The sequence below is a fragment of the Meira miltonrushii genome, assembly GCF_003144205.1.
Source record: "Meira miltonrushii strain MCA 3882 unplaced genomic scaffold FA14scaffold_1, whole genome shotgun sequence".
In the NCBI taxonomy this organism is placed as follows: Eukaryota; Fungi; Basidiomycota; class Exobasidiomycetes; order Exobasidiales; family Brachybasidiaceae; genus Meira; species Meira miltonrushii.
Window position 1 is genome coordinate 2,798,255 of NW_020289943.1, and position 27,352 is coordinate 2,825,606.

Genomic DNA, 27,352 nt, shown 5'->3' on the forward strand with positions numbered 1-27,352 from the left:
TTGTAATTTGCTATTTTTTAAACGGATTTGCCATTACGACGAATAATTCTCTTGATAGGCTCAATTGTCCAACGTGCAAAAGGACCTGCAAACCCAACACAAGCAGCAAGTCGAACGGGTAACAATGCTTTTGTGATTGCATAGGCAGCAACGGCATTTGCAAATGTTCCTGCAATCGCTTCTGCGTTTGGACTTGCTTTGATTTGTGCATCAACTTCAACATCTTGCACTTGACTTCCTTTCTCAAACCCGAACCATCCCTTCTTACGTCCATATCGTTCTGCTCTTTGCATGCCTTCTTGAATATAATCGCGCAATGAAGCACGCATACCCGTCATCATACCGGATTCTTGACCAGATTGCTTATCAGAAGCATCCAATAGCCATTGCATAACGGATGCACCTGTTCCCAAAGCGCATAAAATGTAAAAGATTGCAATCAGAGGTAGAATTGCAGTCAATTCATGCAAGATCATAAAGGATACTACCATACTGGCAGGATCTGTTCCACTTCTTTTTGCCGCTTGACGAACACTATCAAGAGAGCGTCTAAATAGCGAAGCTTTTTTGACCTTTCCATTGCTATCGGTAATGCGTTTTGCTCCTGTACCAATCTCCTCAACCACCTCTTGTCCGAACCATTCGATACTGTCAACATCCGAGAGAATCCAATATTTCTTCAAAGTGACCGGCAATCGTAACTTGTCGCCCGAAGAAGATAAGCCATAATTCTCCACCAATGCAACAATGATTCGTGGTACGGCAACAGCGGTAGCATTTAACGTATGAGCCCAACGCAATCCTTCTCCTGCGTCCAAACGGGTTTGATCATTGGACTGAGGTAAAGCATATCCTGGGATACCTGATACACTTTCTGCTTCAGCTTCAGATGATTCAAAAAGATCTGATTTTTCCGGACGATAGCGAATGAGTAATCTTCGTGATTGATATTCCGTACAATTTGAAGCCGATGATACTTCGCCCCAACTTCCACGACCTGGCATCCAAGCTTCAATATCGTATTTACGATAAGCACTTGCACCTAATTCTTCCGTTGGCATATCTAAAACTCTATAAGGCAATCCAAGTCCTTGAATAATATCTTCTTGTGTATCCCGTAACTTTTCTAGCCAAGGTTCACTTTCGCTTTGTTTACAAACTACAAACATTTCCACTTTTGTGAATTGATGAACACGATATAATCCTCTTGAATCTTGACCACGAGCGCCAGCTTCTGCACGAAAAGCGTGAGAAGAAGCAACAACTTGAAGAGGTAAATTACTTCCTTCATGTGCAGTTCCAGCAAACATACCTCCAAGAGCAATTTCTGCCGTTCCAGCAAGAGCTAAATCCCAATCGTTTGCATCTTCCCTATTGCTTTCTCGCCTTGAATCACCATCTTGTTGAACCCAGTACACTTGACCTGCTTCAGATTCACGAGGAGAGAATCCTGCTCTGCCCAAGATATCCCTCCTTACCACATCCGGTACAACGGCAGGAGTAAAGCCATTCCTAATGGCTACATCCATCGCATAATTCACCAATGCATGTTCCAACGCTGCCAAAGGTCCAAGCAAGTATGGCCAATTGGGTCCAGCGACAGTGTGAGATGCTGGACTATCTACCCAACCACATTGTTGTACAATTGTAAGGTGATCGCGATTCGGGTTTGGCTGGCCTTGTTCTAACTCTGAAATATCTTCAAGCTTTTGTCCGATCACGTCCGATTGTTGCAATGTGTTCCTCATTGGGCCAGGGATCAGGTCCAGGTTACCTCCAAATCCGATTAGGTTTGCTTTCAAGATTGATCCTATAGGTGCATAAGGATGCGTAAGATTTGGCATCTTGAGTCTGATATACTGTGATTCTTGATTGATTGTATCAACACGATTTTGAACTTCTTTCAATTGAATTTTTAATTCGTTTGCCTTTGATTTTCGTTGGTTTAAAATTTCTTCTTTTTGCTTTTTCTCATCTGGATCGGTAATATTCTCCACTTCTTTCACCATACTAAAAATCGAACTCGTTAGCTTTTTGCGTTGTGTTGAGATCTCTGTGATAAGTTTTGTACTTTCACTTAATTGACTTCGCATATGTATCAGTCTATCTGCATCTCTTTGCGTAAAAGGTGCTCTGCGTAATTGAGAATTGGTTAATGCAATCGAAATTTCTTCTGATTTCCATCCCCAAACAGGCTTTGGTTCGACAAGGTAACGTAACTTTTGTAGGGGTAAAGGTATTGGCCTTTTCATCTCTTGTTCAGATTTCTTGCTAGATGTTCTTAAGCGGCCTGAAGGAGGTGGTGATGACTGATGAGACATTAACCTTACACCATCCTTTCGAGCAGGACCAGTCATCTGCCATGCTCCCGCAACAAGCGGCCTCAGTTTCCTCCGTCCGATGAGATTGGACATTCTGCCTGACTCCTTCCTGGCAAATGATGTTGGAAGTGTTGGTTGATGAGCATACCTTTGTTCGATTACACTTTTTTTTTCTTACGTTACATGCTGCATGCGCTTTAGATTAATTTAGCGTAACCCAACGGTCCCGTCGATTAACTAACTCCGCTAAACTTCTAAGTAACATCGTGTCTTTCTCTATGCTTTTCAAAATAATCAAAATTTGTACAAAAGGTGAATGAGATGTTTGTTACATGCGATAATCCTTGTGAAAGAACCATCATCTGCTCTCTAGGTCAAAAGGGTAAATAGGAAAATGTGATCCTCTTACTTGTTGTAGTAGTGAATTTCTTCCTTTTCACGACCACGCATGAATTCAGGTTCAGATCCACGGTGGTAGATATCAGTCCACAATTCCTTTACATCAGGTTCAGGACTCTTCTTTGCTTCTTCAACGGCTTGGTCAACTTCTTCCTTTGCGCTCTTGTCGACCTTCTTCAATGCTGATTCTTCAACGACACCCCATTCTAATAGCTTAGTCTTCAAACCTTGAATTGGGTCACTAGATGAACGCATGCTTGCGATTTCCTCACGTGTACGGTATGTGGTACCTGGGTCAGACAAGGAGTGACCACCGTAGCGGTAAGTAACCATTTCCATCAAAAGTGGTCCATGTCCGGCAAGAGTGTATTTAGATGCGAATGCGGTTGCTTGATGAACGGCCAAGACGTCCATTGCATTGACTTGAATACCTGGGATAACATCACCACGAGTGTAGTATTTGGTGTTCATACTACTTCTCTCAGCACTTGTACCCATTCCGTATTTGTTGTTCTCGCAAACAAAGACACAAGGCAATTTCCACAAAGCAGCCATGTTGAATGCTTCAAAGACTTGACCTTGGTTAGATGCACCATCACCGTACATGGCAAAGACTGCATCTTGAGTGCCCATGTATTGTTGAGCAAATGCAATACCTGCACCAACGGGAACTTGAGCACCAACGATACCGTTACCACCAAAGAAAGTAGGTGTGAACATGTGCATAGATCCACCCTTTCCTTTTGAGATACCTGCTTCTCTTCCAAACAATTCAGCAATCACACTTTTGATCGTTCCACCACGTTGAACGGTGAAAGGATGGCAACGGTATGCAGTGATGAGTTTATCAGAAGGTTTCATACCCGATTCCATACCAACAGCAACGGCTTCTTGACCGATTGCCAAATGGCAGAAACCACGAATGAGTTTTTGTTTGTATAATTGATCGGATGCCATTTCCATACGACGCATTTTTACCATCTCTTCGTAAAGTTTAACCAAATGTTCTTTACTTGTTTCAACTTCCATTGATGGTTGATGTTCTTCAGCCAATTTGTGATATTGGAATGATTCGGGTGAAAGTGATACCTTGAACGTTTCTGTTGGATGAATGTCGTGAATTGAGCCATGAGCTGCCAATGAAGATGACTCGGCAGAAATATGAACGGAACGACTTGTAGAAGCAAATGGAGTAACTGCACTTCGAACAGATGACAAAGGAGAAACACGAGCAGCTCCCACTGCAGGACGCAACATCATGCGTGCCATCGAAGCCATGATGACGGCGAAGATATGATTTGGTATAGAGGTGAAAGGAAGAAGAAAGGATTGATTGATTGATGGTCTTGAGAATTGCCAAACTTCGTGCACCGAAATTGGACCTTGTCTGCCTGCCTGTAAAGCACGGACGATTCTTGATCTTCTAAGCACAGCTAGCGTGCCTGAATTTGGATTCTAACACTCTTTTTTTTTTCTTTCGTTCGAACTTTTTTTGCTTTACAGTTTGTGAACTTCTTGCGCCCTGCGCTTGGGTGGTAGGCGTGTTGGGGCGTAAATCTGTGTATGCATTCGTTCTACCTGTATTGGTTACATACGCGCCAACGCCCAACATTCTGGGTAAAGATTAGCAAAAACACGTGGACAGGCTCAGAGATGGGATCTTCTTAATATCCGCCTGTGTGCTTCTCGAAAGATGGTGATAAGCTGTTGGTATAATTGCAAATGTGAGACTGTATATAGTACATCATTCAGCTAATTGTCATTTTGTCGAGCCAGGCTCAAATGTCCTGGATCTATATTTTCCATAGGATTTCTATTGCGTACCATTGTATCACGTATCAAACGTGCATATTGCAAAACTTGATCGGAAGCCAAACGTAACCACCATTGTGAAACGCTACGGATTCTACGATTATTTGCTCCTTGTGATTGAACGTGATTTGCCAAAGCTTCATAAATCTTTTCTGAAATGATTGGCAATAATCCAGTTTGTGCTAAATCCATCGCTCCGTCAAACTCCGTTAAATCCATCACCACCCTACAATGAACAGGAATTAGGGTATGGTTTGCATTCATAAATGCAACGATTGGCCGAACAAATGTTTGCGTTCGATATGTTAAATCACTTCCGTACAATGGCACTGCCGCTTTGATGTCTTTGAATCGTACATCCAAATCAATAATCACGCTTGCAGCGTTGGGCACCATAGCCGGTTGAGATGCGTCTAAAGATGATTGTTCGGATACGTTCACAGTTCCTGCTTCAACCACTTCTTTCGCATCTCCTTCAGCATTCTTACTTTCATCGATGGTGTCTGTCTGTCGTGATGATTCCTTCTCCGTTCCTTCTTCTCCCCGATTTCCACGACGGAGTTTGCTAACTTCCCTAGCCGCCATTTCCATCTCATCTCGCCATCCTGTTTGGTGAGTCTTATTCTTGATAGCTTCCAACTCTTCTTCTTTTTGTTTTTGCTTCCAAGCACTCTCTGATGCAGGTCCTACTGTTGTGACCGGGGCTTCAATCGCAGGACCACTTAGACGATGTTGTCCTGGAATGGGTCCATCTGACCGTTGATCATTTGCACCAACTGCTTGAGTGAAGTGGTCCAACATTTCACTAATGATCACATTGATGTCAATGTCGGATGATGCTTCTGTTGGCAGCTTGATATCAGCAACGACATCAAATTTGCCCGACAGAATCCAAGAGACCGGACCGTGAACGTCAGATTGATTTTGAATATGATCAAAGTTGATACCGTCGATACGCAATCTTGAAAGGCTCTTCCATCTACCCGTCAAGAGTTCTCTTTCTCGTCCATTTGTACGTCCGATACTCTGAGGCTTGTGTAGACTAAATAGACAGCCATCCACTTGTCCTGTGATACGATCAGCGCCCAAAAGATCGTAGAAGAGCCATTGCTTGCGTAATCGAGGCATTTGGGCCTCAAAGATACTTAAATTGAAAGGCCTAAATCCGCTAGGCTGGTAGACAGTCACCAAGAAGTCCTTTATAGTTAAGGAGTCAAGCTCAAAATCACCATGCTTGGCGAAACGACGGGCTGCTCTCGGATCATACGGCTTATCAGGATCCCAAAAGACATTTCTACGATCAATGATACCTCTCACGCCCTCCACCACCGCGTCCTCTACCAATCCTTTGCCGTCCCACCATCTCTTGAAGCTCAATTTGACTTCAATACTGTCTACGTTCATATCAAACATGGAAAAATTCGTATGACGTCCATCAACTTGATATGGCGCATTTCCTGTTGCTTCATCGCTCATTGGTGGCGCAACTTCTTCGTCGTCATATTCGGTAAAGTGCGTTCCTTCCCATGCCATTCCATGTCCTGCTGTTGTTGCCATCCCTCTGCGTTTTCCCGATTTAGGTTGTAAGCCATCGGCTACACCTCTTTCTTCCCGCAGCGTTTCTGCATCATTGTTGTATGCTCTACGTGAGATGAATACATTTTGGAAGCAAATTCGAGATTCTTTCCATTTCGGCACGATTGCACTTTCAAAGATGACAGTCACACCTGTTTCGGCGGTAAGGTAATCAGCAATTTTTCTTGCGATCCATTCTTGCATATTGAGAGCATTCAATGCTGAGAACACCAACGAGACTGCGGTCGTGGTACCAACAATGATAAACACGACTGTACCTAAACCACCTAAGGTGAAAAATGCAGATATGTCGTCTGCATTGAAACGTCTGAATCCACGAATTGTGAACCATTTGAATCGAATACGTAGTCTCGTCCAGAAGCCTTGAGCAAGGTGCAGGAGCTCTTCTTTGGAAGGCGGTCGAGGTCTGGTCCAGCGAGAAGATGATTTTTTATCTTTCTCACTTTCTCCACCATTTTCGCTGGATCCTTCTTTATCATCTTTGGTGCCGCTTGATGATGATCCACCATTTTTATCGCTTGATGAGTTTGCTTCAAGTTGGACTCTTCTTTCTGTTTCTGCTAAAGCTTCTCTGAATTCTTTCTCTGCTTCTCTTGTCCCCCTCTCTCGCGCCCTCAATGCCAGTTCACGTAACGACCGTGGGTAGTTGTGGTAGGGTTGATCTGATCTCATATTCCAATGGTCATCCTTTCGAGATTGAGCAGAACGTATTTCAGCCAAAGCAGCATCCTCTTCAGGATCACTATGTCGAGAACGTGAAGAGCCCCAGAAGAAAGACCTTGTCTGAATGCTTCCTTGATATGCAAGCCGTATTGATCCTCTTGGCCTCAAACTTTCGCGAGCATAGGATGAGAAGAATCTATGGATAGTGGTATAGCGGTATGCTTGCTGATCATTGCGAAGCGATCGCCTAGTAACAAGATTGGCATTTCTCCACATCTTTGTTTGTTCCGCAATCGATCGTGTGTTTGACAGGTTCAGCCTTGCTGATCGAATGCTGGCCATTATGACTGCCAAACAAGCCGATGATGATGATGTCAAAGATGAACAAAGCAGCGCCAATCCAGGCGCTTGCTAAGTCAAAGAGAAAGACAAGAAGTATGCGAGAATATGATGAAATGAAGAGAAGACACAATGGAAGGGTAATCAGACTAAATGAAAAATTCATTCAAGCCGTGCGTTTATGCATAGACAGAGTGAGTGAGTGTAAGCGTAATCTAATCATTCCTATTAAAAAAATGAACTGCCTACGTCGATCGTCCCTTTTTTGACGCTAAAAGAAGCCAAAGCGGACAAACACAGTAGTAATAAGCAGTGTATTAAATAAGCAGCAAGCTTTTCCGAATATCCAAATGAATGCTAAGAGCCTTTCTTCTTCCAAGCGTGATCATTGATGGTCATTATGGATCTCAATGGACATTTGAGATCTTTGATCAATCCTGGGGATAATCTTCAGTCAATATCACAAGATCAAGATGATGCTGAATTGCTCAATGTTGCAATCCGAGCAGCTATAGACTTAACGCCTCAGCCAGTAGAACAAGAATTGGAAAAGCCAGAAGGTGTAGAATGGAGTCAAGAATCGCCAATCATAGATGAAATATTAGGCAAAAATGCTCCAAGCACAAACACAAATGCTCAAGCTGGACCATCTAGAAGCAAGCAAAGCGAGGTAGCAAGAAAAGTTCGGGAAGTTGCAAGGGAAACATCAAATCATGACTCAGCATTATACGACAGTATGCTGGCTAGTATTCGATCAAGTTTGGAGAAGCCAGGATCAACGGATGATGAGATTAGTATCTTCTTAGCCGAGACATTGGGATTTGATAGGTTGGACTTGGTTGAACAGGTTGTGAAGCAGCGTAAAGAAGTACTAGCGGACCTCAAAAACGAAGAAAGTCAGGTACCGGCCCGAGAATTTGCATCTGACAGTCTAGCAAATGCAGGTCTAGCAACTCCCATAGAGAGCGCTATGCATCATGGAAGAGAGCTTCAACATGCACATGCTAGCAGCTCAAAGCCATACACTCCTGGATCGTCTGTTAGAATTCAAACAAAAGAGGAAATCGAACAAAATAAACGTAAAAGAGCTGAACAGAGAAAGCTTCAACGTGCTCGTGGTCATCATCACTTTGAAGAAGAGGAAGATGAAAATATGCAATATACTGCAGAAGAAATGGCAATGCTGCGAGCTCAAAGCTTGGCCGCTGCAGCTGAGAGACCATTATTCACTTCGGATAGGGCAGCTACCGATGAACCAAAGTATCCTCACGTATTCGCTGCTGGAAGTGGCGGAAATGTACTCAACGCCTTCGGGTCAAAATTCTCACTTCCCACCGGTACTATACGGCAAGACAGGGAATTTTACGAAGAGGTCACAATTCCACCACCGAAACAACTACCTATGCGTACGAATGAACGTCTTGTACCGATTACGGAGATGGATACTATGGCAAAAGGAGCCTTTCCTGGCTACAAATCACTCAATAGGTTGCAAAGTGTGGTGTACCCACTGGGATATGGCAGCAATGAAAATCTTTTGGTTTGTGCTCCAACGGGAGCAGGTAAGACAGACGTAGCCATGTTGACGGTTTTGCGTACCATCAAAATGCACGCTCGAACGCCCGAGGCAATCGTAGGAAATGCTGTTTCAAGACCGAATGGCGTGGAGAACAGCTTTGGAATACAATACGATGATTTCAAGATTATTTATGTTGCTCCAATGAAAGCTTTGGCATCTGAAATTGTGGCCAAATTTTCCAAAAGATTACGTTATCTTGGCGTCAAGGTGAGAGAATTGACGGGAGATATGCAAATGACGCGAAAGGAAATTGCTGAAACGCAAATGATTGTCACCACACCTGAAAAGTGGGATGTCGTTACAAGAAAGCCAACTGGTGAAGGGGAGTTGGCTGCCAAGGTGAAGCTGTTGATTATTGATGAAGTGCATTTACTGCATGAAGAGCGTGGTGCTGTTATTGAAACAATCGTTGCACGTACATTGAGGTTGGTGGAATCGAGCCAATCGCTGATCAGGATCGTGGGATTATCAGCCACACTGCCAAACTACGTAGATGTGGCAGACTTTCTTCGCGTTAATCGTTATCAAGGTTTGTTCTTCTTCGACTCATCCTTCAGACCTGTTCCACTTGAACAACACTTTTTGGGTGTTAAAGGAAAGACAAACACACCAATCGCACGGCAAAGGATGGACAAAGCCACATTTGAGAAATTGCAAGAGCTTATCGAACAAGGTCATCAAGTTATGATCTTTGTGCATGCAAGAAAGGAGACGGTAAAGACATCTTATGGTATGCGTGACTTATGCAGAGAAGAAGGCATACTGGATCTTGTAACTGAAGCAAGAGATAAAGGAAACCCTGATGGCTTCCGTCGAGAAATTGCTGAGAGTCGTAATCGAGAGCTGAAAGAGCTGTACGAGACAGGATTCGGAATTCATCATGCCGGTATGCTTCGAAAGGATCGCAATTTGAGCGAAAGATTATTCGAGGCCGGGGTGACACGGGTACTTTGCTGTACGTCCACTCTAGCATGGGGTGTCAATTTGCCAGCATATGCGGTTTTGATCAAAGGAACGGATATTTATGACGCCTCGTTAGGAAGATTTAGTGATCTATCAATTTTGGATGTTTTGCAAATCTTTGGTCGTGCCGGTCGCCCGCAGTATGAAAAAGTCGGTGTCGGCTATATCATCACTTCGCATGATAAGCTTTCGCATTACGTTGACGCCATCACATCCCAACATCCAATCGAATCTAAATTCAAGACTGGTATGATTGATGCTTTGAACGCAGAAGCTGCGTTGGGCTCGGTGAATAGTATCGCTGATGGTGTAACTTGGCTGTCTTACACGTATCTGTTCACAAGAATGCGAAGGAATCCATTGGTATATGGTATGTTGGCCGATGAGGTAATGGAAGATCCACAATTGGGCTCCAAACGATTGAACGAGATCACATCAGCTGCAAAATATCTGACAAAATGTGGTATGCTTGAATTGGATGAACAATCGGGTCAATTGACAATCACTGAACTTGGAAGGATTGCAGCTCGATACTACATCACTTATCGAACTGTGGAAGTCTTTAATGAGAAATTACGAAACAACATGACTGAAGCAGATCTCTTGGCCGTGTTCGGACAAGCAACCGATTTCGAGCAAATCTTACCGAGAGAGAATGAGATTCCCGAATTGAAAAAGCTGCAAGAGAAAGTACCATGTGAAATCGAAGGTGCGACCGATACACCAGCCGGAAAGACCAATCTTTTACTGCAAGCATTCATTTCGAAGCTGTATATCGATGACTTTGCATTGGTGTCAGATTCAGGTTATGTTGCACAAAACGCAGGGCGGGTAATGCGTGCATTATTCGAAACAGCATTGACAAGACATTGGGCAGGTACAGCAGCCGCTGCATTGGGCCTTGCGAGATCGATCGAGAAACGCTTATGGCCTTTTGATCATCCACTTGCTCAATCCAATTTACGTCCTGATATGGTACATCAACTTAGTCGATGGGCTGAAGAGGTGGAAATCAAAGATCTTGCAAAGATGTCAAAGGATGATTTGGCAACATTGTGTAAAGTCAATGCAAGGCATGGCGATGCGATTCGACAAGCTGCAAATCGTTTCCCAATGTTAAAGATTCAGCACAAATTGAAGCCTTTGACGTACGATCTTCTTCGTCTTGACGCTTTCGTTATGCGAGATTATGACTGGGAGGATGCCGATCGAAATGGAGGCGGAACAGAATCCTTCTATGTCTGGATCGAAGATGAAGATGGAGAAAAGATTTTGCAGAGTAAGCGAATTCTATTTCATCCACGTTCTGCACAAAAGCAATTGCTTTCGTTCACTATTGACCACATTGCCATCGCAAGTGCTTCTGGTGTATCTTTGAGATGGCTCTCAGAACGTTGGTTAGGATCAGAAGATGTGATTTTCATTCCCTTTGAAGATTTACGGATGGCAGATCCACCACAAGCACCGATGCCATTACTTGATCTGCCATTGTTGCAAACATCTCAATCTCTCACTACAATTGGACCTGCAGGTGAAACATTGGCTACAAAGTTTACCACATTCAATGCATTGCAAACCCAAGCATTCAATGCTTTCACTGATATGACGAATAATATCATATGTTCAATACCTCATCGTGCAGGCAGAACGACATTGACCTATCTTTCGATCTTGCGCGCCGTTCAAAAGATCGATGGACCTGCAGTCTTGCTTGTTGTCCATCCAACTCTTTCATTGGCCAACAGAGCAATGACTTCGCTACAATCAATGGCTATCGGACTTCGAGTCGGTTTGGCAAAGGAAGTAAAGGATATCCTACATAATCTTGATTTGGATGGACCTCGCGTAATTTTCACAGTACCTGGAGTTATCGATGAAGCGATGATGGAAGAAGGACCAGATTCAGGATGGCTCTCTTTGCTGCATATGATTGTACTGGAGGATGTGCAAATGCTCGACGCAAGATATGAGCTGGTGATCAGTCAATTGTGTAGAGCTGTGTCCCAAAAACCGGTTCGATGGATTGCCACAACTGTGAATCTGGAGAATGCGTCAAGTCTGCAATCATGGCTAAAGGTGGACCCTTCGGATGTGTACAACTTTGGCATGAGTGATCGGCCAACCCCTTTGCAAACATCTCTAGTCTCTTTTGATCTATCACATTCGCTGCACTTGCTCAAATCCATGGTTAAGCCAGCCTATGATCGCATAAAAGAGAGCGTTGGAAGTGTTGAGAGAGCAATGGTCTTTGTTCCTTCACGCGCACAAACATTGAGTGTCGCTCGTGATTTAGCAAGACAAGCAGCTTCAGCGATGGACGTCACCGCTTTCATGGGAGCAAGAGCTAATTCAAATGATTTAGCACCCTACTTGGCAGCGTTGAAAGATACAAGACTTGCGGAAGTACTATTGGCAGGAATTGGTGTGATTGCAGAAGGAATGTCACCCAGCGATCGAAGAATGGTCTTGGCGTTGTATGAATCAGAAGTGATTCGAGTTTTGATCTGCAGTCGAGAATCTTGTTGGACGTTGCCGGATGACGTTTACTGCAAATGCGTCGTGATTATGAGTACACAGTTTATGCGATTGGATGAAATTCAAATGCAAGCAGAAACCTTATTTGCGACCTCAATCGCATCACAACAACAGCGGATTGGCCATGCAAGATTGATTGATTATCCTTTGACGGATATTCTACGTATGCAAGCCTTTGCAGCTGCGCCAAATCCAAAACTTGGAGATGAATTAGAACTTGGACCAAATCACTGCTTCATCCTTTGTCAAGGAGATCAAGCCGCTCTTTTACGAAGGATGGTGAATGGAGGTTTAGTGCTGGAGTCCAAATTGATGGACGAAGATATCAATGGCGCACATTCTTCAAGAGAAGATTCGATCTTGCCTTGGTTTATCTTACGACAAGTACAGTCTGGCCAAGTCAAATCTCGTGCAGATATTTTGAAGGCGATGCAATGGACATATTTGCGCTACAGAATGCAAAGAAATCCTTCTTACTATGGAGCACGAAGCGGAAAGGAAGATGATATACAAGAAAGGCTGCTCTTCCTAGTAGAGGAGATGGTCAAATTGCTTTTGACAACGAGATGCATCATAGAAGATTCAGGATCTCTTACTTGCTCACAACTGGGCATTGCATTTAGCAAATCCAATATACTTTCTTTATCTTCAATTCTCAACAGCTTTTCTCGCCTCTTGGCTCTTCGTCAATTATTTGAATCTGACTCAGATTTAACAGCAAAGCGATTGATGGTCACCCTAGCGTTCAAGAAATTTGCGATTAGCTTGACAGGAGGTGATGTGCGTGGCAAGAAGAAAGCGATCTCGAACGAGAATGCAATCAAGAACGTTTTGGATGCAACTAGAAGTTGTACACCAGGAGAACAGCTTGCTCGCTTTGACGTGCCAAGATTGGCACGAAAGGCAAAAGGGAATGGAGAGAAAGAGCAAGAGAAGGAGGGTGGTGAAGCATCAAATGATCAATTCCTAACTGCAATTCAACAGAAAGCACTTTTGCTTGCTATCTACTTTTCCGAACAACATGACATTCGAACACCTGGAGAAGCAAAATTTATTAGAGCCAAAACGATTGCCAAGAATAACGAGCAATGGGATGATGATGATATAAAGTCGACCGAAGGAGAGTGTATCGAAGTGAAAGATTCTTTACGTCTAAACATGTTTACATTAATAGAAGCCATCATTCTTACAGATGTTGGCCCATCACATCATGTACATTAAACATATCAGATCCCATCAAAATGCATTTTTACCAACTCAACGGATCCGCTTTTGTGTATTGGCGGGGGGCGTTACGCGTGAGCATGCGTGCGTGCGTCTTGGCCATCCTGTCTTTTGCATATGAAGTTGAGTGCACTTTAGCAGTATAAAATTTGTTCAGTCGTAGAAATTTAAACTACTTTCCGCCTTCAAGAGCAACACTGACTTTTATTGTCAATCACACGATCATAGCCTCCCTTTTATATATGAGAGCAGAATCAAAGGTATATTAGACCCCTTAATCATAAGGATTTCAACGCAAGATTGGTTGATCTCATCTCAAGGGGAAATCTCATACACGGTTTGGAGAGCAACCTCTACTACACCATAGGAGGAACTCCTACCATATCCCCTGACTTCACCAAGTAGGGAAAAGCATACTTCGATCACTAACGCCATCACCTAGCTGCTGAAGGGTTGGTTGATAGAATAAAAGCAGTGGATTTCCCGGAATCCAAGACGATAGTATGACATCTCCTCCACCACCTCACGAACGACAAAGTTCAAATTACTCTCTGGCCGAACGTGATCCCACATCAATCATCAATGCGGCCGAATCGATAGGAACCTCACCATTTGACAATCCTGCAGATGATGGTAAATCCGAAGGATCTTCTCGATCAGATCAATCAGAAGAGGCGGCAGGCTTAGTGTCAAGACTAAGCGATGAAGACGATCGAGCGAATAGAAGAGCGAAGTACGAAGGAGGAAATCGATTAGGTACAAAGAGTACCCTTACATCAACAAAACGTGAAGATTTGGAAGACGACGAAGAAGATGATCTGTTACAAAGACGGAATTCAATCTCTGGCGTAGAACAAGGTAGTGGTACAGAAAGAGAACATTCAATAACACCTTCTGATGTTCGCGATGGAGTCTTTAGAGATCGCGCAGGTACGGCAGCAAGAGGAAATCGAAGGGCAAACCGGAGAGGCTTTTTTGCACAGATGTGGGAGATTACTCGTGAAGCATTGCCTACGCTATCGCTCTCGCTGGTCAGTCTTTGCTTATCGGGAGAACTGTTGATTCATTTGGCAAAATGGCCCGTATTCACTAGAGTGGACAAATTGTTTATCTTGATCCCGATTCTTTTGAACTTGAAAGGTAATTTGGAAGGCAATCTGTCCTTGCGTATGTCCACCTCCGCCAATATTGGAGAGTTGGATGTGAGAAGAACGAGAGAGACGCTCATTTTCGGCAATCTGGCTCTTCTGCAAGTACAAGCACTGATCGTCTCTTTGTTTGCTGGAATCTTATCATTCTTGCTAGGTCTTGGGACAGGCTCTGAGCCTGCAAAGGATGTTCCAGCACCCTCACCGAGTAGTTCATCCTTGGGAACCTCTGCCACAGCCGCTCCAGCGATGCTAATACGAAAGTTGGTAAATTCAGGTCTCTCATCGCGAAGAGTCATTCACCATCATCCTCCCGTCGATCCTTCGCTCAAATTACGCAACTCTTATTTCGAATTCGTTTTGGTGATTGCAACAGCCATGCTTTCTGCTTCAGTATCTTCTGCAATTCTTGGTAGTTTCATGTGCGCTTTGGTGGTCGTTACCCGTCAAATGGGTATGAATCCGGACAATATTGCTTCACCCTTGGCAGGTTCGTTAGGTGATCTGTTGACGCTAACATTGCTCGGATTATTCTCTTCCTTCATGGCAAGGTTTGAAGGTACAATTTTGGCAACCGTGATCTTACTGGCATTGGCAGGCGCATGTGCAATGTTCTTTTTGGCAGCTTATCGTAATGCCTATGTCAGGGAACTTCTTTCGTCCGGTTGGATCCCCTTGTTGATTGCAATGTTTATCAGCTCGGGTGCTGGAATCGTTTTGGACACATTCGTACAGAAGTTTGAAGGCTTTGCCTTATTGGTACCTGTTTTGACTGGCTTGCCGGGTGCTGTTGCAGCAATTTTTGTTTCACGTACTTCTACGGCGTTACACAGCGGCAGGAATGCAAAGCCAAATGCAAGACAACGATCACGATTCTTCATGTTCGGTGGGGATCGAAGTGGGATATCTGGTTGGATCTCTGACAAATATGAACGATTTGCACCTCAATGGTTGCAAGATATCGGAGGCCCAACAGAGGGATGGCTAGCGCCTTGTACTTTATTCGGACTTGGAATGGTTGTCACGACTGCATTCATTCTTTTCGTTCGCTTTACCGGCCAAATGACGTTTGGAATCCCATTCCTTTTACTGTTTGTCACAGTATGCTCGATTGCCTTTTCATGCGCACTAGTGATCGCTCATGTGTTCACTTTGTTATTATGGCGATTCGACTATGATCCCGATATCTACTGTTTGCCATTCATCACAAGTCTTGTTGATGTGATTGGTCAAGCACTTTTGGTGATGGCCTATTTCATTGCCATTTCACTGGGCGACAGTATCACTGCTGCTGTCAATGATGGTCGCAGGTAAGCTGACTCTACACTGTATTTTAGACAACATTTATCAATTAATGATTGAAAGTATAATACATGAACAAAACTTATTTACCAATCTAGCTTTCCACCGTCCACTTGATCACCACAAGAAGCTTTCTGTTGCTTAGCCTGGATTTTGCCAGCGGCAATTTGTGCTTGGTGGATATTCTCTTCTTCTTTGCCCTCTGCTGTGACTTCGTCTTTGATACCGGCAATCTCTACTCCACTGTTCATGGCAGGGGAACCGTTTGGAGCATCGGGTGAGATATCGCCCGGTTTACCACCTGCAAGAATGTGTGACTCTTCTTTTGCTTTACGGATCATCCATTTGGAGGTAGAAAGGATTGCATCCAAAGATTCCGTCTCTGGCAAATTGACCAACACTTTACCATCTTCTTCTTTGCAATTGAATGTCATGATTTGATAATCGGCATCTGAACGACAGAAACCACCCTTCTTTTCTACGTTTGGATCTAAGTTGTATTGGCGTTTGTGAAGAGGGCATGAAACGTATGGGTTTCCTGCTTCATCTTCACCGATCAAACCATCAGCCAAGACGTTTGCACGACGATGTGGACACATTTGTTGAGAAGCAAACCATCCTTTGGAAGGAACATGATAAATGGCCAATTGAACATCACCGTATTTCACAACTGCACTGGAAGTTGCTTCATCGCTTGGTTCAACGTCACTTGCATTACACATAATACGCCAATCCCATTTAGCCGTTTGGACGACATCCAAGACGCTGAACTTGAGTGGAGCAGCATCTGTTGGCCAGTATTCTGGACGAGATTGACCACGTTCTTCAACTTTTTCAACCGAAGACTGTGTTTCATCTGTGTTTACGAATTGACGGAATGCTTTTTGACGTTCAGGATCACGAACAACCATTGCCCATTCACAATGATAAGTTCCGACTAATTCTTGCATGTCCTTTTCCAATTCTTCGCAGAGTCCTAGCTTATCATCTACAATGATTGATTTGAGTTCTTCGATACCACCGGGCAAGCTTTCAATCCATCTTGCGGTCCTTTGAAGTTTATCGGCGGAACGAATGTATAATGCCAAAAATCTATCGATCAATTTGACTGCCATATGTTTTGTAACATTTTCTGCTAAAGGCCATGCATGTCTTGGTTTTGCACCACCATTTCCACCAACGACAACATTCCAACCTTTTGGCGTTGCTAAAACACCGAAATCTTTACTGTGAAATTCAGCACAATCACGATTACAGCCTGAAACTGCACTCTTGAATTTGTGCGGAGCACGAATACCACGATATCTGTTTTCCAATTCAACGGCAAATTTGACCGAATCTCCTACACCATAACGACACCATGTTGTACCAACGCATGACTTGATCGTTCTTAATGCTTTTCCGTATGCATGACCTGATTCAAATCCAGCGTCAACTAAACGTGTCCAAATGGCAGGTAAATCTTGCTTCTTTGCACCGAACATATCGATACGTTGACCACCTGTGATTTTGGTATATAAACCAAAATCGGTTGCCACTTCACCTAGAACACGCAACTTGTCTGGACTGACTTCACCGGCAGGTAGACGTGGAACGACAGAGTATGTACCATCTCTTTGCATATTTGCCAAAAAGCGATCGTTTGTATCTTGTGTTTGACGTAATTTAGGTTGCATGATCCAGTCATTGTACAACGATGACAAAATACTTCCAACGGCGGGACGACAGACATCGCACCCAAGACTGCTTGCCTTATTACCTGCAGATGCCATGACTGAAGGGAAATCTTTCAATTTACGGAATTTGACAATCATGAACAAATCCGCACGAGAATAGTCAAAGTGTGGACAAACGTTGTTGGAAACTTCTTGTCCGGCATCTTTCATTGCTTTGTTGAAAACAGATGTTCCTAAAGGCATACAACCACCACATCCTGTTCCCAATTTAGTGCAAGATTTGATCTCTCCGATCGAATGACACCCTTTCTTCACTTGAGCGATCACATCACCCTTTTTGACGTTATGACAAGAACAAATTTGAGCATCATCGTCCAAATCATCACCTTCTTCTTCACCTTCTTTTTTGGCTCCGATGATGAATTCTGCTGGTGGTTTTTCGATCAATTTCTGTTTCGAGCAGACTCCAACCAATTTGACGAAATCTTTTACATCACCGACCATCATTCCACCGATAAGGTACTTTCCATCAGCTGTAAAGATGTACTTTTTGTATACATCTGAGAATGGATCACGGTATGTCATACTTTTGACTTGCTTTTCGATTGGGATGTTTTTCGATTTGTCATCACCTCCTCTTCTGCTTGTTCCCGGTAAAGGCTTTGATAATTTACCTTGATCGGCAAAAAAGTCACCAAATGAAGCAACATCAACGCCCATCAACTTTAACTTTGTGCTGACGTCTGGCGGTGTCATTGTTCGAATTTGATGATGAGGTCCTTCTGTTAAATTCCAAGAAAGTGTATCTGCCATTTCAACGCCTGGAGCGATCAAACCCCATGTTTCACCTTTGTAAGAAGCACATTCACCAACTGCATAGACATCCGGAATGTTTGTTTGTAAATGATGATCAACCACAAAACCGCCTCGACGATCTGTAGTGATTGAACATGGCTTTGCTAACTCGTCACGAGCCTTGATTCCTACGGCAAAGACGATCATGTCCAAATCATAAGGTGAATCAGGGGTTGATCCATCTTGTGCACCTTGAAGCATGATACCTGTCAATCGATCCGTGCAATGTGGCTTCTCGTCTGATTTGCGTGTGGCTTCGTCGATTGGCTCAACGATCAAATCACGAACACGGGCTTGTAGTAGAACTTCAACGCCTAGATTACGTACTTTATCTAGAACCATTCTTCCTCCTTCGCTATCCAATTGACGACTTAGTACCCATTGGTTGCGTTCAACAATGATTGCTTGTTCAACAGTTTCTAGATCCAATAGTGCTTTTGCTGCTTCCAAACCTAATAGACCACCACCAACGACGGCAGCACGTTTGATTTGACGTTTTTTACTATATGCCAACATTGCTTCCAAGTCGGAGATATTACGATAAACGAAAGCACCACGAATCTTCTGGAATCGTTCGCGAGAAACATAAGGTGGTAAAGCAGCATCTGAACCGGTTGCTAAAACACAAACGTCATAATCGATTTCATGACCCTTTTGTGTTTTAATATGTTTGGAAACAGAATCGATTCCCACAACTTGATCAGATGTATGATAAGAGAGCTTTCCGGGAGCATGACTTGAATACCATTCCAATGGGTTCAAGTAGAGTTCTTCCACACTGGTCTTCTCCCAATACGTTGAAAGACCGACACGATTGTATGCCAAATGAGGTTCTTCACCAATTACGACCACTTGCCATTCATCACGACCGCCTTCGAGATCATACTTGAGTAGTTTTTCCACAAATGCAATTCCCACCATTCCAAATCCGACAACTACGCATTTTTTGTATCTCTTTTGAGAAGATGATGCGATTGTATCTTGTGCGGAAGGGATTTTTGGATCGAAAGAATGGATGGCTTGTGCTATTTGATCACCATTGCTAGTTGCTTTCTGACCAGCATCATAGATCACTTCTGTTGGAACAGGAGCCATGATTGCCTGTGTGAGAGGTATGGATGGTGGGAGACAGAAAGCAAGAGTTGGAGCGGGAATGAGTTTTGAGAAGAATTCAACGAGATTTGTAAGTGTTCAAGCTACAGTAGCTTTTCCTCCAATCAAGACATTCTTGGCATGAGCCCCAACATATAATCTGCAACGCGGAGAACCCGCTTCCCATTATGCCGTTTCGTTTATGCTTTCAAATTTGATTGTTTTCACTCGGAATGATGATGATGCTTTCGTTATCTTTTGTTCAGGCACAAGGCGCGTTTTTATTAGTTTAATTCTTATCTATGCGGTACTTCATCAGTCTTTTCTCCTATTTAAACTCATCAGTGATAAGAAAAGATAAACTAACGCGCGTTTATGATTGGCTAACGATTAAAGCCTTATCTGTTGGAATGTACTCAACTGAAATCTTAAGTCCCGTTGTCATGTTATCTTTATCATTGATCCTTTATCGTTTCGGCGTCTACATCTGATGATTTGATTGGTCAGAGATGGAATGTTTGATTTTACCATGCATGCATACAAATTTCGTAAATGTAAGGATGACCAAATGCTGCGCACGCTAAAGTGAAAGATTTGCATTTTATATATGCAAACCTTGCCGATTAAGGCTGAAGGCCACTTGCGCCTCTCAATAAGGGGTATGACATATTCTTTATCGGTGTTTTTATTTTATGACAATAGGAACATTCCTCGCACTCTTTTTGATCACCATCATCATCCCCGCAAAAAACACAAAAGATGTCATCATCATTAGCCTCATCTTCAAGAACATCTTCTACACTTTCTTCGCCGCCTCAATCTTCCGCTCCTACGACACCTAGTGATCATTTGAGCGACGATGAAGGACAATATGAAGAACAGAAAAATTTGAACAAAAGTATAGAAAAAGCATTAGCAAATTATTCTGGAGAATCAACAGATGAATATCAATCTTATTTACCTCATGTACCAAATGCAACAGGTGGTAAATCATTACAACCTCTGGCACTGGATGCAGGTACGCCAGATGCTTGGATTGCACGGGATGAACGTATGGTTCGTTTGACGGGTAAACATCCTTATAATGTCGAAGCACCATTGACAGATCTATGGAAAGCCGGTTTCCTTACACCACAATCTTTGTTTTACGTACGTTCTCACGGAGCAACACCTCAAGTATCACAACAAGAAGGAAAAGAATGGGCAGTACGAATTCATGGTTTAGTCAAAAGAGAAATGTCTTTTACCATTGATGATTTAAAGGAAAAATTTGAAACTGTCACTTTACCTGTCACTTTGGTTTGTGCAGGAAACAGAAGAAAAGAACAAAATATGGTCACAAAAGGTCTTGGTTTCAATTGGGGCGCTGCAGGTGTTTCAAATGGATTGTTCACAGGTGTTTATTTGGCTGACGTATTGGACTATTGTCAGCCTATCAAACCAATCGGAGCATTTCCTTATGATAGACATGTTCCTGGTAGAGCACGACATGTTATCTTTGAAGGTGCAGATGAACTACCAAAAGGCAAATACGGAACATCACAAAGATTACAATGGGCGCGCGATCGATCAAAAGGAATGTTGTTGGCTTGGGGTTTGAACGGAGAGCCCCTTTCGCCCGATCATGGTTTCCCACTAAGACTTGTTGTACCTGGTCAAATTGGAGGAAGGATGGTAAAATGGTTGAATAGGATCGAAGTATCAGATCAAGAATCTCAGCATTATTTACATTTCTGGGATAACAAACTTTTACCTACTCAAGTTACAGCAGACGCTGCACGAAAAGAAGAACATTGGTGGTATGATCCGAAATATATTATCAATGACTTAAATGTCAACGCAGCAATTACTGTACCAGCACATGATCAAGAAATCGATTTCCACCAAGCAGAAAAGGAGAACGATGGAATGATCAAGGTGGCCGGATATGCTTATACAGGAGGTGGCAAACGTGTTCATCGTGTTGAGATTACAACTGACGAAGGGAAATCATGGCAGTTGGCTAAGCTGGAATGGCCCGAAGATCTGTACCGCATCGAACCGATCAAGAACCATCCTTTCTTTGGTACTTTGGATCTTACAGAAACAGAGATGAGTTTCACATGGTGTTTTTGGGAAGCACAAATTCCATGTGATCAAATCAAAAATGCATCTTCAATCGCCGTTCGTGCAACGGATGAAGGATTAGCACAAATGCCAAGAGATATGTATTGGAATGCAATGTCAATGATGAACAATTGGTGGTTCAGAGTTGCTATTAATGCAAAAAGCGATCAATTACGTTCTTTCGAACATCCAACTTTGGCTGGTAATGTTTCAGGTGGCTGGATGCAAAGATTGAACGAAGAAGGTCGTTCTTCTCGCTATCCCATCTTTGAGAAAGACTCACAAGCTGAAGTGGAAGAAGCCAGGCCTGTCGCAAAACCTCAAAAGGTGGACCAAGACGCCGTGATGAGAGATGCGAACAAGATTGCCACGATTGTCACAGCCGAACAACTGAAGGAGCACGCCAATGAAACGAATCCCTGGTTCGTGGTCAACGGACACGTATTCGATGGAACCGAATTTTTGGCCAAACATCCTGGTGGCGCAGACAGTATCACACTTGTGGCAGGAGAAGATGCATCGGAAGATTTCATGGCGATTCATTCGATCGATGCGAAACAAATGATGCGTGAATTCCACGTTGGTAAATTAGCCGAAGGGGCACAAATCAAAGAAGAACAAAGTGAGGAAGAAAATAAAGATGCACCATTTTTACATCCGAAACAATGGAAGAAGAGTATGTTACACTCCAAAACACAAATTTCACATGATAGTTTCGTCTTTAGATTTGCTTTGGACCGTGAAGACCAAAATGTCGGCTTGCCAATCGGACAACATGTTTATGTACGGGTACGCTCCAAGGTGGATGAACAAACGGAAGAAGTTGAAACGATTCAACGAGCTTATACACCTTTTAGTGGAAATGAATTGGTGGGATACTTGGACATTCTTATCAAAGTATATATGCCAAATTCTTCCTTCCCTAAAGGTGGTAAGATGACAACTGCATTACACAAATTACGTGTGGGAGAGGATCACGTCGAATTGAAAGGTCCTTTAGGTCATTTTACCTACGAGCCTGGAAGTATGATGCGTGTTCACAAACATTCTCGATTGATCAAGAATGTTGCAATGATTGCAGGCGGCAGTGGAATAACACCAATTTGGTCAACTCTAAAAGGTTTAATCGATGATCCAAAAGCAACGGAAACGAATATTTGGATAATTGATTGTAATCGAGCAGAAGAAGATATTTTAGCGAGACGACAATTGGATCAACTTGTAGAAAGAGCATCAGGAAGAATTAAACTTTGGCATATCTTAAGTGCGAAAGATTTACCCGATTCATGGTCGATGGGACGTGGTAGAATTTCATCAGATTGTTTACAAAAACATCTACCTCCCGCACCTCAACCTATCAATGATAAAGATGGGAACCCGATCGAAGATACAATTGCTCTATTTTGTGGGCCTCCACCAATGGAAGAAGCTGTTTTACGGCTTATGCGAGAGTTGGGATGGGATACAGAACGTAGCGTTGTAAGATTTTAATCTTTTTTTGAGTACATACAGGTAGTAAGCCTTTGTTTAAGATGTATATAATATTTATGAAATTGTATTGGTAATGATGTCTGACACAGTGTATGATCCGATAAGCTAAAAGAATAAAATCTCATTATTTTCAAGCCCAGAATTCGGTTTTCTTATTGGACTAGAGTTGATTGATCCTTATCTCTGACATGCAAGATAACAAAACATGAAGAATGTGTGTTAACGGTTTATTAATATGCAAGCACAGCGCCGGCGCTAATTCAAAGCCAAGAAACAAGCGGGCACCATATCAGTGGAAATTGAACTTCGGAGTATTTCTTTCACGCACACACACACACGGGGCTCGTTCGTTTAATTGCCGCGCCGAAGAAATTGTGCCTTATCGCTCTCATCATTCTATGAATATATGCTATTGGCTTGATTTGCATGCTAAACTCTTATCTATCATAAATTGCAACACTTGATAGCCAATCAAATTATTCGCTTTTATTAAGATGAGCTTATCGTATCGGCATGAGATACGATAAGCTTGATCAACCTTACGGGCCAAGCCTCTTGTTCGACATTCCGGCTTGTGGCTTGTATGCATTCCCTTATCTTCATTCACTTATCACAAGAATCATAATCAAACACCAATCAAATTCAAGCGATCAAAAATGTGATTTCTCCTTACCTTCCAACGGAATCTGTTGAGTAAAACTCTCCTGGGTTGCATTGTTCACTTTGTTCCTTATCCAGGAACCATTACTCCAAACCGTCACCTTGTAGCAATCCTGTGCTTTTTATATAAAACAGTACCGTACTATCAAGATAGTCCAAAGCACAGCATTACCCTCCAACATCCAATATCTCCTTAGAGATATCTTATAAAGATGACTGACGCCGCACTCCCCCAATACCAATCTGGAGAAGAGAGATCACAAGGATCATCTTCTCATAATGATGAAAAAGTCAGTCCATCCACAACGGATGAGATTCAAGTTGCACCTCCTGGACTCACGACCGGTGGTATTGTAACGGAAGAACAATACGTTTCCGAAGCACAACTTCAAGCACGTTCAGGTTCATTACCTTTCCGATGGCAATCATTATGGGAACCAGCAGTGATTAATTCTGTAAATGGAAAAAGTTTTACTTTTCCAATCTTTCGTATTTGGGATCCTTACTCAATCGCATTTTGGTTGGCAACTTTAGGTTTCTTTTCTGCTTTCTTTTCTTGGTTTGCTTTTTCACCTTTGATGCCTGAAGCTGTAAAATCAGATCTAAAACTTACTCAAGCACAAATTACACATTCTAACCTTGCAAGTTTGGGCGGTACGGCAATCGTAAGAATCTTTGCTGGAGCCGCAGTTGATCGATTCGGACCAAGAAAAGTTATGGCTTTCTTGCTTTGTTTGGGTGCCATTCCTTCTGCTCTCGTTCCTCTCGTGTCAAACATTGGTCATTTGGAAGCCGTTCGTTTCTTTATTTCGATTCTAGGTGGTACTTTCGTTCCCACACAAGCTTGGACAACGACTTTCTTTGATAAAACAATCGTCGGAACCGCCAATGCATTTTCAGGTGGTTGGGGTAACATGGGTGGTGGTGTGACTGTGTTTGTGATGATCAACATCTTTGAAGGCTTACGCAAAGCTGGTCTTACACCTCATTTGGCTTGGAGAATTTGTTTCTTGGTATTGCCCGTTCCATTATTGTTCGTGGTTGCAGCTTTAATGATGCTGGTCGGTAAAGATCATCCCGCCGGTAAATGGTCTCAGCGTCATCTATTGCCCGGAACAGCAATCGCGGTAGCACATGGTGAAGACGTTCATTTAGACAGAGATGAACAAAGACAATATACAGAACAACAACAAAGTCCTGCAAGAACAGAAAAAGCGCCTGCAAAAGTTTCAGATTTCCGTGAAACGGCAAACCAATACGATAAACAACAAGTATCAACAGTCGATACAGCCGTTAGTGAACCTCTTACACTTAAAAGTGCAGCGGCAATCCTTTCCGATTTACGTGTTTGGATGTGCGCTTTAAGTTATATGATGACTTTTGGATTGGAAACAGCTTTGGATGCCGCTTTGCCAGGTTTGATTTTGACTTTATTCCAATCTCCTTCTTTCGGTCCCGTTGATGCTGCTTATGTTGCATCTACTTGGGGATTGTGCAATTTGTATGCTCGTCCATTCGGCGGCATTCTTTGTGACATCCTTTACCGTCGTTTTCGTCATAGGGGACTTGGTGTTCGTGCAAAAGTGATCTTTTTATTGGCCACCGGTATCTCACAAGGTTTATTACTTGTTGGTTTGGGTATTTATGTCGATCACGGAAAAGCTTCTTTAGGAGGAGTGATTGGATTCATCGTAGCAATCGCAACCGTAGGTTTCGCTGCAAATGGTGCTGCTTATGCAGTTTACGGTCATTTAAGACCTAAAAATGTTGGTGTAGTTGCAGGTATTATCGGTAGCTGCGGTAATGTTGGTGGTCTTTGGTTCACTTTAATCTTCTTATATCAACCTGGATCCAAAGCACTAAGAACTCTTGGTCGTAAATTCTGGATTTCAGGTATCGTCAATGCTGCTCTTTTGGTTCCTTTTGTGTTCTTACCATTGGGTGATGCCAACTAGAACAAATGCCATCTTTCTTAATGTATCATATTTCTTCACGACACACACATATTATATAGACCCTTTCCATAGACTCGATAGACTAAAATGAACATCTTTCACGAATGAATGGCAAGGTATGATTGCATCTCTTGAGGGTCTTGGAGTACAACTGAAGCAATGGAGATATCATGATGTGTTGTTTTCTTTGTATTTCAACACTCATACGCAGCTTTTGCAACAATACGGAGCACTACCGGTGCATTGCGGACTGCAACCGCCGACAGGATTGGAGCAAGATTTTACACAGCGAAGCTGCTCCCTGTGTGAAGGAAAGGAAAATGAAAAGTTAGTTAGCTGCCATAATCTGGGTTTCGCATCCTACAATTTGACTCACTCGCATGCAAGTGTTGTTCCAACGATGACGAAAGGAATCAACAAGGCGATGTATTTGTGAAGGTGCATGGCTTGAATTTCGGGAATTGAAGTTATTGAATGCTGACGTACACTGAGTGTGGTCAAGGTCGTTACCTAAGATACACAGACAAGATGTTGAATATGATGATATTAGGTCCTGACAGAGAAAAATCAATGTCTTACGCTCTATATGTATTCGAACATGAAAACGGCATCAGATAAGTGCAACGGATGGCCGCCCTCTGTGCGCCTCTTATAATTTCGGAATCGTCTATCCGTCTTCCAAAATAGGGATGATCGCGTTTGCAAAATGATGCCACCAAATATTACTTTTCTTATGCTCGAAAAAATTCCTTCCGGTACAGAGGGGTGCAACAGAGCAGGAATGAGAGGAGGTGTTGAGAATGTGTATACTAACACGCGAGACATGTACGCCTCATATTCCTTCACGACATTCAGACTTTATAGACTCTAACTATAGTTTTGATAGAATCAAATCAAAAATTTTCAAGAATAAAAGGTAATAGATGATTGGATTTGTCAAACGTCTCTGAACATAGTTATAGAGCTTGAAAATCCATAGATCATTATTGTTTTCCTTGAATCTATCCACCTGTGCAAGTTGAACAACAAGTTGGAAAAATTTTAGGACAACTTGGATTGCAATCGTTCACAACTTTAGCCTGGTTTCCGGTACAAGAGCTTACACAATTGAGTACGGTCCTGTTTGTAAGAAAGGGATGGAAAAGATATCTTAGTGGTCCACAGACACCTATGCACCTTTCACTTTCTTACTAACTCGCATGCGAGTGACGTTCCCACGATAACGAAGGGGATCAATAAGGCGGTGACTGTGTGAAAGCGCATGTTTTGAATTTGGTGATATGATGGAGTTGGGACAAAAAAGATTTACAGATTGAATCACTTTATATACGTTTCTTGACTTATGCAAAATCCATCAATCGGGTAGAAAGAAGTGCACGGGGCAATGATGAGAAGAGATTATGAGTAAAGGTATATCGGCATACAAACGGATGGGCATCCATTGTTTCCAGGAGAAGAGAGCGGATGCCAGAATCCGTTTCGAGGGCGGTGGTTACGCCCAAGACGTCATCATCCTGAAACGGTTATATAAAAAACGAGGGGTGATCGGCCCGCTTAGCAGGCCGAGTAATGAATGTCGTCGGATGATCCAAGACTTATGGTCTTATCATCTTGTGAGAAATAACCTCGGGAATCA

At 42.9% G+C, this 27,352-nt stretch overlaps 8 protein-coding genes across 8 annotated transcripts; 4 read left to right on the plus strand and 4 right to left on the minus strand.

The window, feature by feature from the left end:
* Positions 1-17: 17 nt before the first annotated feature.
* Positions 18-2,009, minus strand: FA14DRAFT_163437 (seryl-tRNA synthetase; the record flags this gene model as incomplete). The annotated part of the gene is made up of 1 exon (XM_025499819.1): positions 18-2,009. The coding sequence occupies one exon, from the start codon at positions 2,007-2,009 to the stop codon at positions 18-20; it is 1,992 nt and encodes a 663-aa protein (XP_025357975.1).
* Positions 2,010-2,672: 663 nt separating this feature from the next.
* Positions 2,673-4,107, minus strand: FA14DRAFT_166760 (uncharacterized protein). The gene has a single exon (XM_025500041.1). It carries the CDS (start codon positions 3,996-3,998, stop codon positions 2,727-2,729), a length of 1,272 nt encoding a protein of 423 aa, XP_025357976.1. The 5' UTR covers positions 3,999-4,107; the 3' UTR covers positions 2,673-2,726.
* A 283-nt stretch (positions 4,108-4,390) lies between these two features.
* On the minus strand, positions 4,391-7,262 carry FA14DRAFT_159614 (uncharacterized protein). Its single transcript, XM_025498294.1, has one exon. It carries the CDS (start codon positions 7,131-7,133, stop codon positions 4,473-4,475), a length of 2,661 nt encoding a protein of 886 aa, XP_025357977.1. The 5' UTR covers positions 7,134-7,262; the 3' UTR covers positions 4,391-4,472.
* A 254-nt stretch (positions 7,263-7,516) lies between these two features.
* FA14DRAFT_159615 (Sec63-domain-containing protein) lies at positions 7,517-13,464 on the plus strand. The gene has a single exon (XM_025498295.1). It carries the CDS (start codon positions 7,531-7,533, stop codon positions 13,426-13,428), a length of 5,898 nt encoding a protein of 1,965 aa, XP_025357978.1. The 5' UTR covers positions 7,517-7,530; the 3' UTR covers positions 13,429-13,464.
* A 950-nt stretch (positions 13,465-14,414) lies between these two features.
* FA14DRAFT_163441 (uncharacterized protein) lies at positions 14,415-15,893 on the plus strand (the record flags this gene model as incomplete). The annotated part of the gene is made up of 1 exon (XM_025499820.1): positions 14,415-15,893. The coding sequence occupies one exon, from the start codon at positions 14,415-14,417 to the stop codon at positions 15,891-15,893; it is 1,479 nt and encodes a 492-aa protein (XP_025357979.1).
* A 74-nt stretch (positions 15,894-15,967) lies between these two features.
* Positions 15,968-19,507, minus strand: FA14DRAFT_118856 (nitrite reductase; the record flags this gene model as incomplete). Its single annotated transcript, XM_025496318.1, has 2 exons — positions 15,968-18,643; positions 18,686-19,507. The coding sequence occupies 2 exons, from the start codon at positions 19,505-19,507 to the stop codon at positions 15,968-15,970; spliced, it is 3,498 nt and encodes a 1,165-aa protein (XP_025357980.1).
* A 607-nt stretch (positions 19,508-20,114) lies between these two features.
* On the plus strand, positions 20,115-23,171 carry FA14DRAFT_159618 (nitrate reductase). The gene has a single exon (XM_025498296.1). The coding sequence runs from the start codon at positions 20,264-20,266 to the stop codon at positions 23,099-23,101; it is 2,838 nt and encodes a 945-aa protein (XP_025357981.1). The 5' UTR covers positions 20,115-20,263; the 3' UTR covers positions 23,102-23,171.
* A 417-nt stretch (positions 23,172-23,588) lies between these two features.
* Positions 23,589-25,716, plus strand: FA14DRAFT_142150 (MFS general substrate transporter; the record flags this gene model as incomplete). The annotated part of the gene is made up of 2 exons (XM_025497165.1): positions 23,589-24,898; positions 25,052-25,716. The coding sequence occupies exons 1-2, from the start codon at positions 23,974-23,976 to the stop codon at positions 25,714-25,716; spliced, it is 1,590 nt and encodes a 529-aa protein (XP_025357982.1). The 5' UTR covers positions 23,589-23,973.
* Between the last annotated feature and the right edge of the window lie 1,636 nt (positions 25,717-27,352).